The following is an 18,744-nucleotide window of genomic DNA, read 5'->3' as shown; positions in this document are numbered from 1 at the left end:
GGGTGCGCCTGGGACTTCTGGCATGGGGGCCTTCCTCTCGTAGTGCGCGCCTTATTGTCTGGGACGAAACCTGCGTTCCCCCCTCTGCAATGTCCTGTTGTAGTTCCTCAGCTGTTACCCGGGGGTTTTTCACCACTGTACGCTTCAAATACCGGACAGCAGTTGCACACAGCATCCTCTTTCTACCACGCCCAGGTAGTGTTTCCACTGTGCCTTTAGCTTTAAACTTACAAATTATGCTCCCAACTGTGTGTCTTGGAACGTGTAATGTCTTTGCTATTTTCTCATATCCATATCCTTTCTTATGAAAATAAATTACTTCCTCTCTTGACTTTTTTGACCACTCCCTGGACTTCACCATGTTGCAAATACACCATTGACCATCGACAAGAAGCTGAGCGTCACTGTCTTTTTCAATCAGTTTAATTGTTGCTTGTTATGGTTCTAATCACGTCTACAGGTGTTTTCAACACCTGATTGAAAATACCTTATTCAAATTTTGTTCTTAAGAGTTATGATCTTCAAGGGGTTGAATAAGTTTGTCAATGAGATATTAAGAGAAATGACACTGTTTGGTATGTTACAGAATATAATGTTGTAATTCAAGTTGCATTTGTCTATTTAATGCATCTTTATTTGATATGATTATAAATAAAATACGGAATAAATGTCTAACTTGCTAAAACACCAAAATTGTGTGGGAGTTGAATAATTTTGATCACAACTGTAAGTGTTAAAGTTAAATAAGTTAAAGTACCAATGATTGTTACACACACACTAGGTGTGGTGAAATTTGTCCTCTGCATTTGACCCATCCCGGCGGAGAAAGCTCATTTTGGCCGCTTGTACCCGTGATCTTGTCCTTTTGGTCATAACCCAAAGCTCATGACCATAGGTGAGGATAAGAACGTAGATCGACCAGTAAATTGAGAGCTTTCCTTTCCGGCTCAGCTCCTTCTACACCACAACGGATCGATACAGCATCCGCATTACTGAAGACGCCGCACCGATCCGCTTGTCGACCTCACGATCCACTCTTCCCTCACTCGTGAACAAGACTCCTCGGTACTTGAACTCCTCCACTTGGGGCAAGATCTCCTCCCCGACCCGGAGATGGCACTCAACCCTTTTCCGGGCAAGAACCATGGACTCGGGCTTGGAGGTGCTGATTCCCATCCCAGTCGCTTCACACTCGGCTGCGAACAGATCCAATGAGAGCTGAGGATCCTGGCCAGATGAAGCCATTAGTATCACATCATCTACAAATAGCAGAGACCTGATCCTGCAGCCACCAAACCAGATACCCTCAACGCCCTGACTGCGCCAAGAAATTCTGTCCATCAAAGTTATGAACAGAATCGGTGACAAAGGGCAGCCTTGGCGGAGTCCAACCCTCACTGGAAACATGTCCAACTTACTGCGGCCCAAGCGCTGACACTGATCATACAGGGAGCGGTCCGCCACAATCAGACAGTCCGTTACCCCATACTCTCTGAGCATTCCCTCACGGTCGAATGCCTTCTCCAAGTCCACAAAGCACATGTAGACTGGTTGGGCAAACTCCCATGCAACCTCAAGGACCCTGCCGAGAGTATAGAGCTGGTCCACAGTTCCACGGCCAGGACGAAAAACCCACTGTTCCTCCTGAATCCGAGGTTCGACTATCCTTGTAAATATTGAAATAATTAATTATAAAATAGTATTAAGATAAACACTATATTACTTAGTCCAGGGGTTGGCAATCCAAAATGTTGAAAGAGTCATATTGGACCAAAAGTAAAAAATAAAAAAAAGTTTGTCTGGAACTGCAAAAATATGTAAAGCCTTATATAAGTGTTATAATGAAGGCAACACACTTTATTTCTATAGCACATTTAATCAACAAAAAATGTTTTCAAAGTGCTGCACAAAAATACTAAAAACAAGATTCAAATACTATCCCTGGCTCCACCAATGACTGAATAAAAACAAAATAAATAAATATAAAACTAATATTAAAAAATATATGATTAAAAACGATTTTAAAGGGTAAAACCAATTAAAACAAATAAAAATACAAATTTAAAAACACAAGGGACCACACAACTCACGTTGTGTTAAAAGCTATGGAATAAAAATGGGTCTTAAGACGAGACTTTAAACACTCCACTGTGGGAATAGTTCGAACATAGAGGGGCAGAGTGTTCCAGAGCTTAGGACCGACCACCCCTGTCTCCCCTGGTTTTAAGTCTCGTCTAGGCACCACGAGCTGGAGCTGGCTCTTTAAGTGTCTATATTAGCTATATTAGACTACTAATCAAAATTACTATATATCGCAGGCTGATGCAAGTCTTTGTTGACAGAAATGTTGAAATGTAATATTTATTCTACACATTTTGACAACATTGGAAAACTTTTCAGAGGGTGTGATAACTCCTGGAAATTACTGGCTTCGAATGGCCAAAGGTAAAGATTTGTGTCTTCAAGTTGAAGGAAACGGTAACTACAAATACAATTACCTCGAATATACCTAAAATACGATGCATTACGTACATACAGCTAGCATTAATAGCGTGTTAGCATCGATTAGCTTGCAGTCATGCAGTGACCAAATATGCCTGATTAGCGCTCCACACAAGTCAATAACGTCAACAAAGCTCACCTTTGTGGATTCCATCCATCCATCCATTTTCTACCGCTAATTCCCTTTCGGGGTCGCGGGGGGCGCTGGCGCCTATCTCAGCTACAATCGGGCGGAAGGCGGGGTACACCCTGGACAAGTTGCCACCTCATCGCAGGGCCAACACAGATAGACAGACAACACTCACACTCACATTCACGCACTAGGGCCAATTTAGTGTTGCCAATCAACCTATCCCCAGGTGCATGTCTTTTGGATTCAGATACAGCAAAAAACATTTGATGGACAAATAGAGACAAACAAGGAGTGGCATAAAACACGTCTTTCTGCGGCAGCATCAAAGACAGTTGTACATGTAAACAAACTACGGTGCGTTCAAGGACTTCCGAAATCAGGACAAAATGGCGTTGCGCCAATTACTCTCATCAGTTAAGCATGTTTAATGTAAACAATGGGATTTCTAACAATTAGGAACGTTTGTGTCATGTTTGTCCTCCTACAGAAACCATACATTTTTGAAAAAGCTCCAAGGAGCCACTAGGCCGACACTAAAGAGCCGCTTGTAGCTCAAAAAACGTGCGTTGCTGACCCCCGTTTTAGTCAAAGAAAATTGCAGCACAAACAAATGGAACAAGTTTAGGGAGATTTTGACAAGATGGGGGAGCTGGAAGATGCCACTAGTCAGAAAATATATTTTAGAATAACTTTAAATTGATAGCGGCACAAACAAACAACAAATACAGCAACAAAACAGAACAAACTAATAGCAGTGTTATTTTAATATTTGCAATGATATGGGGGGCAACTTCACACGCGTGACTCAGGGAACTTAACTAATTATACAACTGAAAATATACAAGTATAAGATATGAGAGAAAGTGCTTTTTTCTGTGCAGGTGGATGATGTCATGGATGCTTCCAGGAGGTTCTTCCTGCTGCCAGACCACCTGAAGCAGCCATTGAGCAGGAAAACATTCCCAAACTCTCCCAACCACGGCTGGGTATCCCTGGAAACTGAAAGGTGGGTTTTACTCTCCCATCCCATGAAAGGGGTCAGGCCTTCATATATATATATAGGTATGTATGTATGTATGTATGCATGTATTTATGTATGTATGTATGTATGTTTGTATGCCTGCATGTATGTATGCATGCATTGATATAAATATAGATCAATATAGATATATATATGTATATATCTTTATCGATGTGTGTATATGTATATATATATATATATATATAAATATATATATATATATTAGGGTTGTGGGAAAAATCGATTCGAATTTGAATCGTGATTCTCACGTTGTGCGATTCAGAATCGATTCTTATTTTTTAAAAATCGATTTTTTTTCATATTTATCTTTTTTGTTTTTATCAATCCAACAAAACAATACACAGCAATACCATGACAATGCAATCCAATTCCAAAACCAAACCTGACCCAGCAACACTCAGAACTGCAATAAACAGAGCAATTGAGAGAAGACACAAACACGACACAGAACAAACCAAAAGTAGTGAAACAAAAATGAATATTATCAACAACAGTATCAATATTAGTTATAATTTTAGCATAGCAGTGATTAAAAATCCCTCATTGACATTATCATTAGACATTTTTAAAAAAAAAGAACAATAGTGTCACAGTGGCTTACACTTGCATCGCGTCTCATAAGCTTGACAACACATTGTGTCCAATGTTTTCACAAAGATAAAATAAGTCATATTTTTTATTTGTTTAATAGTTAAAACAAATTTACAGTATTGCAATCAGTACATAAAACATGCTCCTTTACAATTATAAAAACGTTTTTTAAAAAAATCTACTACTCTGCTAGCATGTCAGGAGACTGGGGTAGATCCTGCTGAAATCCTATGTATTGAATGAATAGAGAATCGTATTGAATCCGAAAAATATCGTTTTTGAATCGAGAATCGCGTTGAATCGAAAAAATTGATATATAATCGAATCGCGACCTCAAGAATCGATATTGAATCGAATCGTTGGACACCCAAAGATTCGCAGCCCTAATAAATAAATATATATATATATATATATATATATATATATATATATATATATATATATATATATATATATATATAAAATAACGTCATGTCTGACCACATGACATTCTCCCAATCCTCTGCTGTATCATCCATGTATCCATTTTGGTATAAACTCAACTTGTCGTGTTTGGAGGAAGAAGAATACCGAGTTGCATCCCAAGAACACAATACCTACTGTGAAGCATGGGGGTGGAAACATCATGCTTTGGGGCTGTTTTTCTGCTAAGGGGACAGGACGAATGATCCGTGTTAAGGAAAGAATGAATGGGGCCACGTATCGTGAGATTTTCAGCCAAAACCTCCTTCCATCAGTGAGAGCTTTGAATGGCTGACCAAATACTTATTTTCCACCATAATTTACAAATAAATTCTTTAAAATTCCTACAATGTGAATTGCTGGATTTTTTTTTCACATTCCGTCTCTCACAGTTGAAATGTACCTATGATGAGAATTACAGACCTCTGTCGTCATTTTAAGTGGGAGAACTTGCACAATCGGTGGCTGATTAAACACTTTTTTGCCCCACTGTTTATATATATATATATATATATATATATATGGGGCTTCACGGTGGCAGAGGGGTTAGGGCGTCTGCCTCACAATACGAAGGTCCTGCAGTGCTGGGTTCAAATCCAGGCTCGGGATCTTTCTGTGTGGAGTTTGCATGTTCTCCCCGTGAATGCGTGGGTTCCCTCTGGGTACTCCGGCTTCCTCCCACTTCCAAAGACATGCACCTGGGGATAGGTTGATTGGCAACACTAAATTGGCCCTAGTGTGTGAATGTGAGTGTGAATGTTGTCTGTCTGTCTGTGTTGGCCCTGCGATGAGGTGGCGACTTGTCCAGGGTGTACCCCGCCTTCCGCCCGATTGTAGCTGAGATAGGCGCCAGCGCCCCCCGCGACCCCGAACGGGAATAAGCGGCAGAAAATGGATGGATGGATAGATATATATATATATATACACATATATATACACATACAAGAAATTTAAAATTTTCACCATCTAAAATCACTGCATGTAAGTGATGATATTACGGACCTGCGATCCCTCAGGCGGTACTGCATCAAAAAGAGACATCAGTGTGGAAAGGATATCACCACATGGGCTCAGGAACACTTCAGAAAATCACTGTCAGTAACTTCAGTTGTTCGCTACATCTGTAAGTGCAAGTTAAAACTCTACTATGCAAAGCCAAAGCCATTTATCAACAACACCCAGAAACGCTGGGCCCGAGGTCATCAAAGATGGATAATTGGAAACATTTTTGCTTCGTATATATATATACATATATATAAAATGTATATAAATTAAAAAATAATAATAATAAATAAATATATATGTATATATATATATATATATATATATACATATAATATTTATATGTATAAATATTATACATATAAAATGTATAATATTTTGTCTTTGAAAAAGTTAATTCATGTGTTAGGTCAGGTGTGTCAAACTCGTTTTTATTGAGCGCCACGGCACAGCTAGGTTTGACGTCAATAATAATATATGAATAATAAATGCATAGGAATTTGCCGCATGATATAACATAAATGTCTATGCACTGGATCATTATTTATTTTTTACGTGTACTGTAAAAAAAAAAAAATCTTTGGGGTTTACTGCAAAACCAGTTGTCAGTCAGTTGCCAGAATTTCATGGTAACATTACTGTAAATGTAACAGAATAAAAGTACCACAGTTTTTGTTTGTTTTTTTACGATAAAATTCATGCAACTGAGCTGCCAGTTTTTTTTTTTACCATAAAATCCATGTTTTTATAGAGTATTACTGTAAATAAAAAAAACAGTACCAAGGTTCTTTTTACAGTAAAAAAAAAACTGCAGCTCAGTCACCAGAATTTTGCCGTAAAATCTGTAGTCATTTTTACAGTGTACATTTCGATGGATAACTTACTTTGAAATCATATATTGAGCAGATATTTATTCAAGTCTTTATGTTATTCTAAAAAAACATATATTTGTTTTTATGATAATATATTTCGTTGCATTATTAGATACTATTAAAGTTTAAAAGATATGCAAATGCATGAAGTACATGTATTTTTTTAAAGGACAAATTGATAGAATGAATAATTTTTGTAAGACCGGATAAAGTATTTTATTAACGCATATTACCGTACTTTCCGGACTAAAGATCGCACCGGTTTGAAGCCGTAACCACCAAATTTTAGCATTTGTTAGCCACAGCGGACTATAAACCGCAGATATACACCTGGTACGAAGACTTTTGTAATTGTTTATTTACATACTTTAATTTTTTCCAAACAGTGCAAACATAAATTTAAGAAACTGAAACAATACAAAAAGAATGCCATTGTAAGTTAATAATACTAAGTGTTAGCATATTAGCTAATGCTAACAATGATTACGTTACAAAAGCAAGTACAAATATAGAATAACACTCTGACAGACATCCCACATGGGACGATTTAAAAAGTAGGAATTGTTTTAGTTATATTGTAAAACTTACAAACGTTGCTTGGAGTGATGAATGAAGAATCCTTTCGAGCAGAAACACTATGGACGGTTACACATCCGGTTCAAGGCACGAAACAGGAAGTACATTTTCAACCCGCATCACCTGCAGTGCGCGAACTCATCCAAAAGACGGCACCATAGCACAAACACTAACACACTTTTTTAGTGTCTCTCTCTGTGTTTTATGAACATTAGCGAAGAAAAAAATCCATAAATTAGCGGCACGGATTTGTAAGCCGCAGCGTTTGAAAAATGTAGGAAGATGTTTTTACTCTAACAAAAATCGTTTTCCATGTTTGATAATGAAATATTTTGTTGGATTATGAGATAATATTGAAGTTCAAAATATATGCAATTGCGTGCAGTAAATGTATTTTTTTCATGTCAAAATGAGAATAAAGTACTTAATTGACGCATATTATTTCCAGGCTTTCGCAAGGCAGAATAAATGATGGCCCCCAGGTCTTGAGTTTGACACCTGTGCTAAGTGTAGGCTGACCATACATCCTCTTTTCCCCGGACATGTCCTCTTTTGCGGGGGTGTCTGGGCGTTTTTTTATTAAATGCCTCAATTGTCCGGCATTTTGAAATACGGTTGCGTGTATTTTCAATGTACGTCCAGGGTTAAGTTACCGTATATATACAGTATATATTACTCGAGTTGGTGAATTCTAGCTGTAAATATTGTAGCGGCTGGCTACGGGGTGTTAGCCAATGGCTTTGGCTGGGGGGCGGGACTTCCGGGGAAGATAGGGAAGTGACGCTATTGACAGGAAGTGTTGGTTCGAGTTTTGCCGGGAAAGGTCCTTTTTTTGTTTTAAATGTTGACAGTGCATTATTTTTTTTTCTTTTATTTTACAGAAGCCTAAAATAATTTGCTCAGAAATGCTACCTCTGTTTTTGTTGTTTTAACTGATTTGTGAAATACCCTTCGCCTATGGTGTATTCTCTGAGAACATCTGTTTTTGTTTCAAATGTTTTGAGGCATTATTTTTATTTTTTACATTAGAATGGTCCACTGGACTGAGAAGAGACATTTTAAAGAATGGGCTGTTAACTGTTTTTTGTTTAAATATAATTAAACTGTTTTGAGGCATTATTTATGTGTATATTATATACAAGAGGTTCTTTTGAATATTGCTACCTGTGTACTTTTTCTAAAACTGTGAATGTTACATGATATAAGTGTGGCTTATTTTGTTATACTGTCAACAGAGGAGAAAAAATGCTTTGTTTAAATAAATATATTATTTATAAAGCAAGTTCAAGTATCATTGGCAAATTTTCAACTAGTCCCGGCCTTGGCACACATGTATGTGTCCTCTTTTTGGGATTTCAGAATATGGTCAGCCTAGCTAAGTGAATGAATTAGTAAGTGAATACTGGAGTAAGATCCGACTTAATTGTCATCTACAGGTTAAACCCACAAAAGCCTGGAGACCTAAAAGAAGCGTTCAACATGTCCTCGCTGCATCGTGACATAGTGAGTTGATGTGACATTTATCTGTTTTGGATACAAAGTCCAAGCATCAAATTCACTGATAAAGCCACAATATGACTTTGAACTGCTAATGTTAGCATGCAATTTGTTTTGCCCACACACAGGCATAACTTGGTACATTACATAATGCTATCTGTTAAACTTTTGAGCTAATTTTAGATATATAAGCATCCAGAGGTGGGTAGTAACGCTCTACATTTACTCCGTTACATCTACTTGAGTAACTTTTGGGATAAATTGTACTTCTAAGAGTAGTTTTTATGCAACATACTTTTACTTTTACTTGAGTATATTTATAGAGAAGAAACGCGACTTTTACTCCGCTCCATTTATCTACATTCAGCTCGTTACTCGCTAATTTTTTTTTTTTTATCGACCTGTTAATGTTTGTTTTGGTCTGTCAAACAGACCTTCAAAGTAGGATATGCATGCCTGCGTTTCACCAATCACATGTCACTGGTGACGTTGGACCAATCAAACAGAGCAAGGTGGTCACATGACCGTCTCATGTTCAACCCAACTTAAACAAGTTGAAAAACTTATTGGGGTGTTACCATTTGGTGGTCAATTGTCCGGAATATGTACTGTACTATGCAATCTAATAATAAACAAATCAATCAATCAAAAGTGAAAAGGAAAAAAGACACTTTTTATTTCAACCGTACTTCCCGTCAAAAGCCTAGAGACTGATCGCACAGTTCCTGTCTTCACAATAAAAGTGCCGCTCCATCGCGCCTGCGCTAACAAAATAAGAGTCCGAAAGCCAGCGCAAAAAAGCTAGCAAATTACGGAGTTTGCCGCCAATGTATTTCTTGTAAAGTGTATAAAAATGAATATGGAAGCTGGACAAATAAGATGCCAAAAACCATTGACTTTCATGTGGTATTAGACAGAAAGGAGGAACTTTTTTCTCCTCCATTTGAAAACGTGGATGTTATCAGCACTACTGATTCCAATCAATGCAAGTCATCAGAATCAGGTAATACACCAACTTATATTCTTGTCTTCATGAAAGATAGGAATCTATATGTTAAACATGCATGTATATTCATTAAAACACCTTTAACATGTCAACAAAAACGGCAAAATAAACAAATATAAATTATATACTGTGTATATATATATATATATATATATATATATATATATATATATGTATATATATATATATATATATATGTATATATATATATATATATATATATATATATATATATATATATATATATATATATATATATATATATATATATACACATACATTGTGTATGTATATGTATATAGGAGGTAGATCACCTCGACTTGGTCATTAATTAAGTAATTGATAAACGTTGAAAAACTTATTAGGGTGTTACCATTTAGTGGTCAATTGTACGGAATATGTACTGTACTGTGCAATCTACTAATACAAGTTTCAATCAATCAATCAATCAATGCCTACTGAGCCTATGGTGCTGTTAAGTTAAGTTGTGGCTCAATGTGCCTTAATTTTTTTTTAATGTATTATTATTTAATATATGTTATTGTTTTAGTTGCTTAAGAGATTTTCCTGGCTCTGAATTTGCTCATTGCTATGTTTATGTTTTTGTGCATTACTTGTTGCCGTAATCATTAAACGAACAAGTTACTCATCAGTTACTGAGTTCTTCAGTAGTTTTTTCACAACATAATTTTTACTTTTACTCAAGTAAATATTTGGGTGACTACTCCTTACTTTTACTTGAGTAATAAATCTCTAAAGTAACAGTACTCTTACTTGAGTACAATTTCTGGCTACTCTACCCACCTCTGTAAGCGTCACAGTCATACGACTTGGAACTTGACGCGCTTTAATTGTTAGCATGCTAACATTAGCATTTATGTACGGCTTGTACATTTCAGCATTCACACACAATTTTTCCAAAAATTGCTTTTTCTGTTTATATGTGTCATGTTGTAATCCTGGATGTTTTTATTTTGAGTACCGCAGACCTGGTTTTATTTGTTTTGGGTACAAAGTCCCAGCTTCTTTAGCGTGCATCAACCTCACTGATAATGCCACTCGATGAATCAGTCACTCCTTCATCTTTATTCATTTCATCAAGTCAGTGATGTCAGCATCAGGCCAAAAGGTTCTAGAATTGTTCCGCCGTTTGGACAGAAATGGCCATCCCCTGAGATTGCGGCGGGATTCCAGGAGACCCAGACGGCCTTTTTCCATCGCTGCAAAGAGCTGAGTCTGCGGATTCTGAAGGTGATGGCCCACAGTCTGGACCTGGACCCCGACGTGTTCCTGAGCGCTCACCGCCTGATCGGAGGTACGCACCAGTCCCCGCGTCTCCGTGGTCTGCGGTTTGTTTAGCATAGTGAGCCACCGCATCCAGCAGAGGGAGCTGTGGTGAAAAACATCCGCTGTTTGTTTTTCTTGAAGCTGATGGGAACGCAACAACGCTGCGTTCACTGTACTACCCGCCGGTCAACAGAGAACTGGCCAAGGAGGGCCAGCTGAGGTGTGGCGAGCATTCCGACTACGGAAGTATCACCTTGTTATTCCAGGATTCTGAAGGTCTGCAGGTGAGGGAAGTTGCACCGCATAAAAACAGTCACTTCATGTTGAGTGCAAAATAAGCTTCAAATTATTCATTTTTGTACACGTTTTTAGCCAATTTTCTAGCCGAACACCTCAGAGTCATATGACTTGGTACTTGACCCATGCTAACTGTTAGCATTCGAGCTAGCTAACTTGTTGAACCAGTTTATAGCTGAACATATTAATTCAATGAGCATCATCCACTTCTTTCCTGGTGCCATGGTTGGGAAACCAGCGCTATATCGATCTTTAGCTACAAGACCGGATTTGGATGATTGGGTCTCACGGGTTTCATAGTGACCTTCGTCACGCCAACCGGCAATAAGTAGGCTCCAAATTTTTGCTATTTTGATACTGTGGAAGGAGGTGTGGCCAGCGTGACTGCAGGAGCAAAGGTCACCGCCTCTGTCTGTGGTGCTGAGGACGAGCACCATCTAATGGGGGCGGGGCATGTGCTGACGGCGAGACACAGCTGACAGGCGATTAGATTTCCCAGGTGTTACGTGTTAATCTAATCATCTGTTGTCTTTAACAGTGAGCGGCCGATAGCAAGGGGAGAGAGAGGATACGGACGTGACTGAAAAATCACATTCTGCGGGAGAAAGACTTTGATAAAACATATGTGCATTAAAAACTTTGTTAAAAACTGCACGCTTTGCTCCAGTGCCGTGTCTACAGTGGAACTGCTCAGAAGCAACTTCCACAGATACATTTTGTACATTCAATACTAAAACCAATACAATATACTGTAGATCAATATGTTCTCATCTATCTGAACACAACATCCGTATCTTAGCTTTGTGTTATCGGTAACAAAGTATATTCTACGTAATTTTGGCCTAACTACGCATATTCAAGTTAGAAAATGGCTAAATTAACTAAAAATATCAATACCGTAGTATTGGCCACGAGACGAGACCAAAACAATGAGACTGTGCTGTTTAGTATCATGGACACCGATTGGCTCAGCCTCAGGCAACATTACTGACATTAGCATGCTAACTTTTTTAGCAAAAATTTGCAGCCGACAAATAACTTTGCTACTGGACACATGCTAACTGTTAGCATGCTAACATTATCTTACTAACTTTTTAGCCAGTTTTCCAGCCAAACACGCCGGTCCTTTGACTTGGTACTTGACCCATGCTAACTGTTAGCATTTAAGCATGCTAACTGTTTTTTGCCAATGTTATAGCCCAACACCTCAGAGTCCTATAACTTGGTACTTGACACATGTTAACAATAAATTGCTTACGTTTTTAGCCGAACACCTAAGAGTCATATGACTTGGTACTAGACCCATGCTAACTATTAGCATTCAAGTATGCTAACTTTTTAAACCAGTTTTATAGCTGAACATATTAATTCAATGAGCATCATCCACTTGTTTTCCGTTGCCATGGTTGGGAAACAAGCGCCATATTGATCTTTAGCTATAGCTTCTATCGCTCGGCTATCGAGAGCCTGCTGACGTACTGCATAACAGTGTGCTACGCCAGCTGCACTGAAGCAGACAAACAGGCGATTCAGAGGGTCATAAAGTCTGCACAAAAAATCATCGGCTGTCCCCTGCCCTCCCTGAAGGATTTACACAACTCCCGTTGCCTCAACAGAGCAGAAAACATTACCAAGGACAGCACACTGTTCGACTTGCTACCATCAGGCAGGCGCTACAGGTGCATCAGAGCCAAAACAAACAGGCTCAGAGACAGCTTCTTTCCCAAAGCTGTCACCATGTTGAACTCTAACTTAAAATAATAATAATTCACCCCTATACAATATCCTGCCCTAATACCTACTGTGCAATACTACCCTTCGAGTGCAATACGTCCGACACCGATTGTTATTTATTACTTCGGTACTCTTGTCTTGTTCTGTATATTGTACAGTATTTTGTACTTCTATAGTGTTTTGTATATTGTACAGGATTGCTTATTATTTTTATTGGATAGTAGTCTGTTTATTTCAATTGTTAGTTTTTCCTTTTTACCTCTTATGTCATTTATTTCACCCCATATTTGTTCCCACTACCGCACCTTAAGTTAGAGTCTTTAATCTCATTATATGCAAATATAATGACAACAAAGTTCATTCTATTCTTCTATTCTATTCTAAGTTAATGCGGTATTTTTGCTGAAGCACATTGACAAATGACACTGATCCCTGTCCGTCCTTCAGGTGCGCCAACGCTCAGGTGAGTACACCTGTGCTCCTTGTGTCCCCGGTGCGGTTCTCGTTAACATCGCCGACCTCATGCAGCGCTGGACCAGTGACCGCTTTGTCTCTGTGGTGAGCACACACCCCTTTTTTCTTACATGTGTGTTTATCTTTTACCATAAAATCGTATTATTGTGCTGTAAAATAATGTTTTGAACAACCTCTTTGGGGCGGCATAGCTCGGTTGGTAGAGTGGCCGTGTCAGCAACTTGAGGGTTGCTGGTTCAATTCCCGCTTGTGCCATCCTAGTTACTGCCGTTGTGTCCTTGGGCAAGACACTTTACCCACCTGCTCCCAGTGCCACCCACACTGGTTTAAATGTAACTTAGATATTGGGTGTCACTATGTAAAGCGCTTTGAGTCACTTGAGAAAAGCGCTATATAAATATAATTCACTTCACTCTTTAAAAAAAAAAAAGACAGTTTTTGTTGAAAAATTTTTGGGGAGCGGAATCAAAACTCCTTGTTGGCTGTTCAATCTGTCCATTAGCTCCACAAGGTCTTGCTGCCCCCTGCTGGCGACTGTAGTACACGACAGTCTCTGGCTTTCTTCGTGCAGCCAGACGACGAGGCCGTCATCGCCTGCATCGACGGATCCAACAGGTACCCCCCAGTCAGGGGGGGTGCCTACCTCACCGAGCGGTTTGGCAACTCCTATGGCCAGGCTTGACACAGTGCTCCGGGTATTCGCATTAGCTTATTTGCAAACTTTGAGACGAATGGCAATCGAACGCTCGGACAAGAGCGGGTCCAAAACTGTGAAATAAAAGGTCTTATTAACCCACGGGAAAATCGTTAGCATTCCAATATTAGCATGCCTAACTTTTTTTTTTTTTGTGCTAATTTTGCAGGTACACACCTCAGCGTAAAATATTTTGTTAGTGGATAAATGATACCTGTTAGCATGCCAGCTTTTATTAAGCTAATTTTGTAGACACACACCTTAGTCATATTATGTTACTTGATGCATGCTAACGTTAGAAGGCCAGCATTTAAAACTTTTTTTAAAAAACAAGGGCGTTAAAGGCGCGGCCGTTTTTGGCCCGGGACACATTCTGAAGACAAAATAAATGGATTAGAACATTACACACAAAAAAAGAGAATTAGAAATTCTCGGATAAACTGGGTGTGAATGCTGAAATGTGCAAGCCGTACTTAAATACTAACGTTAACCTACTAACAATTAAAATGCGTCAGGTACCAAGTCATATGACTGTGAAGACTACGCATCTAAAATGAGCTTTAAAGGCCTACTGAAGTGAGATTTTCTTATTTAAACGGGGATAGCAGGTCCATTCTATGTGTCATACTTGATCATTTTGCGATATTGCCATATTTTTGCTGAAAGGATTTAGTAGAGAACATCCACGATAAAGTTGGCAACTTTTGGTCGCCAATAAAAAAGCCCTGCCTTTACCGGAAGTAGCAGACGATGTGAGCGTGACGTCACTGGTTGAAGGGCTCCTCACATTCTCACATTGTTTATAATGTGAGCCTCCAGCAGCAAAAGCTATTCGGATCAAGAAATTGACAATTTCCCCATTAATTTAAAGATTTGTGGATAAGGAAAGTTAGAATGAAGCACAAAAAAAGAAAAGAAAAAGCGACGGCTCCAGGCGGCGGCAGTGGGACCGTTTCAGATGTAATTAGACACATTTACTAGGATAATTCTGGAAAGGGAATAAGCGGTAGAAAATGGATGGACTGGACTCTCGCGACTGTGTTGTATCCATTGTGGATTGAACTTTCACAGTATCATGTTAGACCTGCTCGACATCCATTGCTTTCCTCCTCTCTAAGGTTCTCATAGTCATCATTGTCACCGACGTCCCACTGGGTCATTATTGTCACCAATGTCCCACTGGGTGTGAGTTTTCCTTGCCCTTATGTGGGCCTACCGAGGATGTCGTGGTGGTTTGTGCAGCCCTTTGAGACACTAGTGATTTAGGGCTATATAAGTAAACATTGATTGATTGATTGAATTCTGGAAGATCCCTTATCTGCTTATTGTTTTAATAGTGTTTTAGTGAGATTGTAAAGACATACCTGAAAGTCGGATGGCTGCGGTGAACGCCAGTGTCTCTCAGAGAAGCCGACTGAGGAGCCAAGATCACAGCTGCCTTTTTGAGCTGCAGGAGGAACGGTAAGAGCCGACTTAATATCACAATTTTCCAATCCAAAAACTTGCTGGTTGACGTAGAAAACATGTTCGCTTAACCGCTCTGTGTTAAAGCTTCACAACAAACAAATAAAGACTGGCTGTGTTTTGGTTGCTAAAGGCAGCTGCAATCCACCGCTTTCCCCCAACATCATTCTTCTTTATAGTCTCCATTATTAATTAAACAAATTGCAAAAGCTTCAGCAACACAGATGTCCAAAATACTGTGTAATTATGCGATGAAAAGAGACTACTTTTAGCCGCAAGTGGTGCTGGGCTAATATATCCCCTCCAACCCGAGACGTCACGCGCACGCGTCATCATACGCGTCATCATTCCGTGACGTTTTCAACAAGAAACTCCGCGGTAAATTTAAAATTGCAATTTAGTAAACTAAAAAGGCCGTATTGGCATGTGTTGCAATGTTAATATTTTATCATTGATATATAAACTATCAGACTGCGTGGTCGGTAGTCGTGGGTTTCAGTAGGCCTTGAAACGTTAGCATGCTAACAGTTAGCATAATGTACCATACCAAGTCATAAATGCCTGAGGTGTTTGGCTGGAAAATTGGCAACAACTACACAACTCAGAGTAATACGTTTTGGTAGCATGTTATTTAGCATTTCAGCTTGGTGGATTGTGTTTTGCTAATTTTGCAGGTTTACACCTCAGCGTCAAATATTTTCTTACTTGACGAATGATACCTGTCGGCATGCTAACATTAGTATGCTAGGTTTTATTAAGCTAATTTCGTAGGAAAACACCTCAGTCATATTTTGGTACGTAGTGCATGCTAACGTTAGAAGGCTAGCATTTTAAACCTTTCTTTTTCAAACAAGGGCGTTCAAGATGCGGCACTTTTTGGCCCTTACTTTGTTTTTTATTCTCCTGCGACACATTCTGAAGACAAAAAAAAAACAAAAACATCCCGAATTAGAACATTACACAAAAAAAACAAAAATAAGCAATTTTCGGATGAATTGCGTGTGAATGCTGAAATGTGCAAGACGTAGCTAAATGCTAAAGTTAGCATGCAAACAATTAGAATGCATCAAGTACCAAATCATATGACTGTGAAACATATGCATCTAAAATGAGCTTAAAATGTTAGCATGCTAACCGTTCACATTATGTAACGTAGACTGACCATATTGTGAAATCCCAAAAAGAGGACACAGAAATGCATGCCAAGGCCGGGACTAGGTGAAAATTTGCCAATGACACTTGAACTTGCTTTATAAATAATATATTTATTTAAATAAAGCATTTTTTCTCCTCTGTTGACAGCAGTGTTGGCGCTAGGAATTTTTCCATGTCCCATTGTCCCGTGGACCCCATCAAGTCATAAAAATGGGGTCCCACTTTTTTTTTAAGCGTTTTGAAAACAAATGATAAACCTATGCATTGTCCTGTTGTATCTCACATTCTATATTGTATTTTGGAAAAAGGTTGTCATAAACGTCACTTAATTCATTAAGATAAATAATAAAAAAGGAACACAAATTTATATGTAAATGTATTCAGTTATAAACATTCATTCACTTTCTTCTTTCCTTCATAGATCTAAACTTTACCAATGCTGGTAGTTTTTTCTATGTTTTTATTTAATAAGTGGTAGGTGTTTTAGTTCAGTATAAACCTGTAAAAAGTGTTTTGCTTCAGTCATGAAATGATGATAGTGGTGTGCCAGGGCATACATCCATTTTATATGTAACACTTAAATATCTGGAGTCTACATCAACTTCAGATCTATTCCTCATTTCCAAATGTTAAAAAAAAATGTATGTTGTTTTTTTGTTTGTTTGTTTTCCGCCCTTTTTTGTCAAACAAAACTACCGTATTTCCTTGAATTGCCGCAGGGCATATAGTATGTGCCTGCCTTGAATTACTGCCGAGTCCAACTCGCTTCACAAAATATTTAGCGCATGCTTAGTATTACCGCCTGGTCAAACTCGTGACACTTCCCCTGTCATTATTTTCAAAATGGAGGAGGCTGATTTCAATACCGGTAATTTGAAATCGCATAAAGGGAAGAAGATTAAGAGCTATTCAGTAGGATTTAAGGTCCAAGCTTACATCACACTCAAATTTTTACTGCATGCCTTTGGTAAGTGCCGGAGTGAGAAGAGGTTTTAAAATAATTAGCGCATGCTTACTTTTACCGCATGCCTTTGCTAAGCGCAGGAGTGAGAAGAGGTTTTAAATTAATTAGCGCCCCAGCGGCAATTCAAGGAAATACGGTATGTTTTTTATGACAAAATATGTTAAAACTTACACCAAAATCATTTATCAAAGTGGAATATTTGATGGGACGTAATCCGGGTCGGTGTGGGGGGGTATAGCTCGGTTGGTAGAGTGGCCGTGCCAGCAACTTGAGGGTTGCAGGTTCGATTCCCGCTTCTGCCCATCCTAGTCACTGCCGTTGTGTCCTTGGGCAAGACACTTTACCCCCCTGCTCCCAGTGCCCCCCACACTGGTTTAAATGTTACATCGATATTGGGTTTCACTATGTAAAGCGCTTTGAGTCACTAGAGAAAAGCGCTATATAAACATAATTCACTTCACTTCGACAAAATATGGTAAAACTTACACCAAAGTTATTTTTCAAAGTGGAATATTTGATGGGACGTAATCCTGGTTGGTGTGGGGGGTGGGGGGTACCGGGGGTGTATATTGTAGCGACCCGGAAGAGTTAGTGCTGCAAGTGGTTCTGGGTATTTGTTCTTTTGTGTTTATGTTGTGTTACGGTGCGGATTAGAACATTACACAAAAAAACTAAAATAAGCAGTTTTCGGATTAATTGTGTGTGAATGCTGAAATGTGCTAGCCGTACCTAAATGCTAATGTTCGCATGCTGATGTAAGGCAGTAGCCTGTTAATGTATAAGACAGTACCTCTTTATGAGCACTGGATGTCGCTATTCTGTTGATTTTTACCTGTGGGTTCAGCACACCTCACCTTTTTGTCCCTCAGTGGACACCATAGTCTAGGCGCCATCTTTGACAATGTTTTTCTTTTCCACTGAAAAGGTGAGACCTGTTGTATGAATGTCTGAACACTTTATAAGATAGTAAAGTTAAAAATGCCCATCCAGCG

General features: G+C 38.8%; 1 protein-coding gene across 2 annotated transcripts in view; it reads left to right on the top strand.

Moving 5' to 3' along the window:
* The window catches only part of LOC133549270 (uncharacterized), a 28,859-nt gene extending 10,903 nt beyond the window's left edge, over nucleotides 1-17,956 (top strand). For both annotated transcript variants that reach the window (XM_061894510.1, XM_061894509.1), the window contains exons 2-7: nucleotides 3,517-3,641; nucleotides 8,617-8,683; nucleotides 10,842-10,998; nucleotides 11,112-11,254; nucleotides 13,449-13,559; nucleotides 13,978-17,956. In XM_061894510.1, the coding sequence (XP_061750494.1) occupies nucleotides 3,517-3,641; nucleotides 8,617-8,683; nucleotides 10,842-10,998; nucleotides 11,112-11,254; nucleotides 13,449-13,559; nucleotides 13,978-14,157 (783 nt within the window). In that variant the 3' untranslated portion in view covers nucleotides 14,158-17,956. The remainder of the gene's footprint in view (nucleotides 1-3,516; nucleotides 3,642-8,616; nucleotides 8,684-10,841; nucleotides 10,999-11,111; nucleotides 11,255-13,448; nucleotides 13,560-13,977) is intronic.
* Nucleotides 17,957-18,744: the final 788 nt, after the last annotated feature.

Source organism: Nerophis ophidion, linkage group LG03, assembly GCF_033978795.1.
Source record: "Nerophis ophidion isolate RoL-2023_Sa linkage group LG03, RoL_Noph_v1.0, whole genome shotgun sequence".
In the NCBI taxonomy this organism is placed as follows: Eukaryota; Metazoa; Chordata; class Actinopteri; order Syngnathiformes; family Syngnathidae; genus Nerophis; species Nerophis ophidion.
The sequence above is the reverse complement of the archived record's forward strand: the minus strand, read 5'-3'. Positions and strand labels throughout refer to the sequence as shown.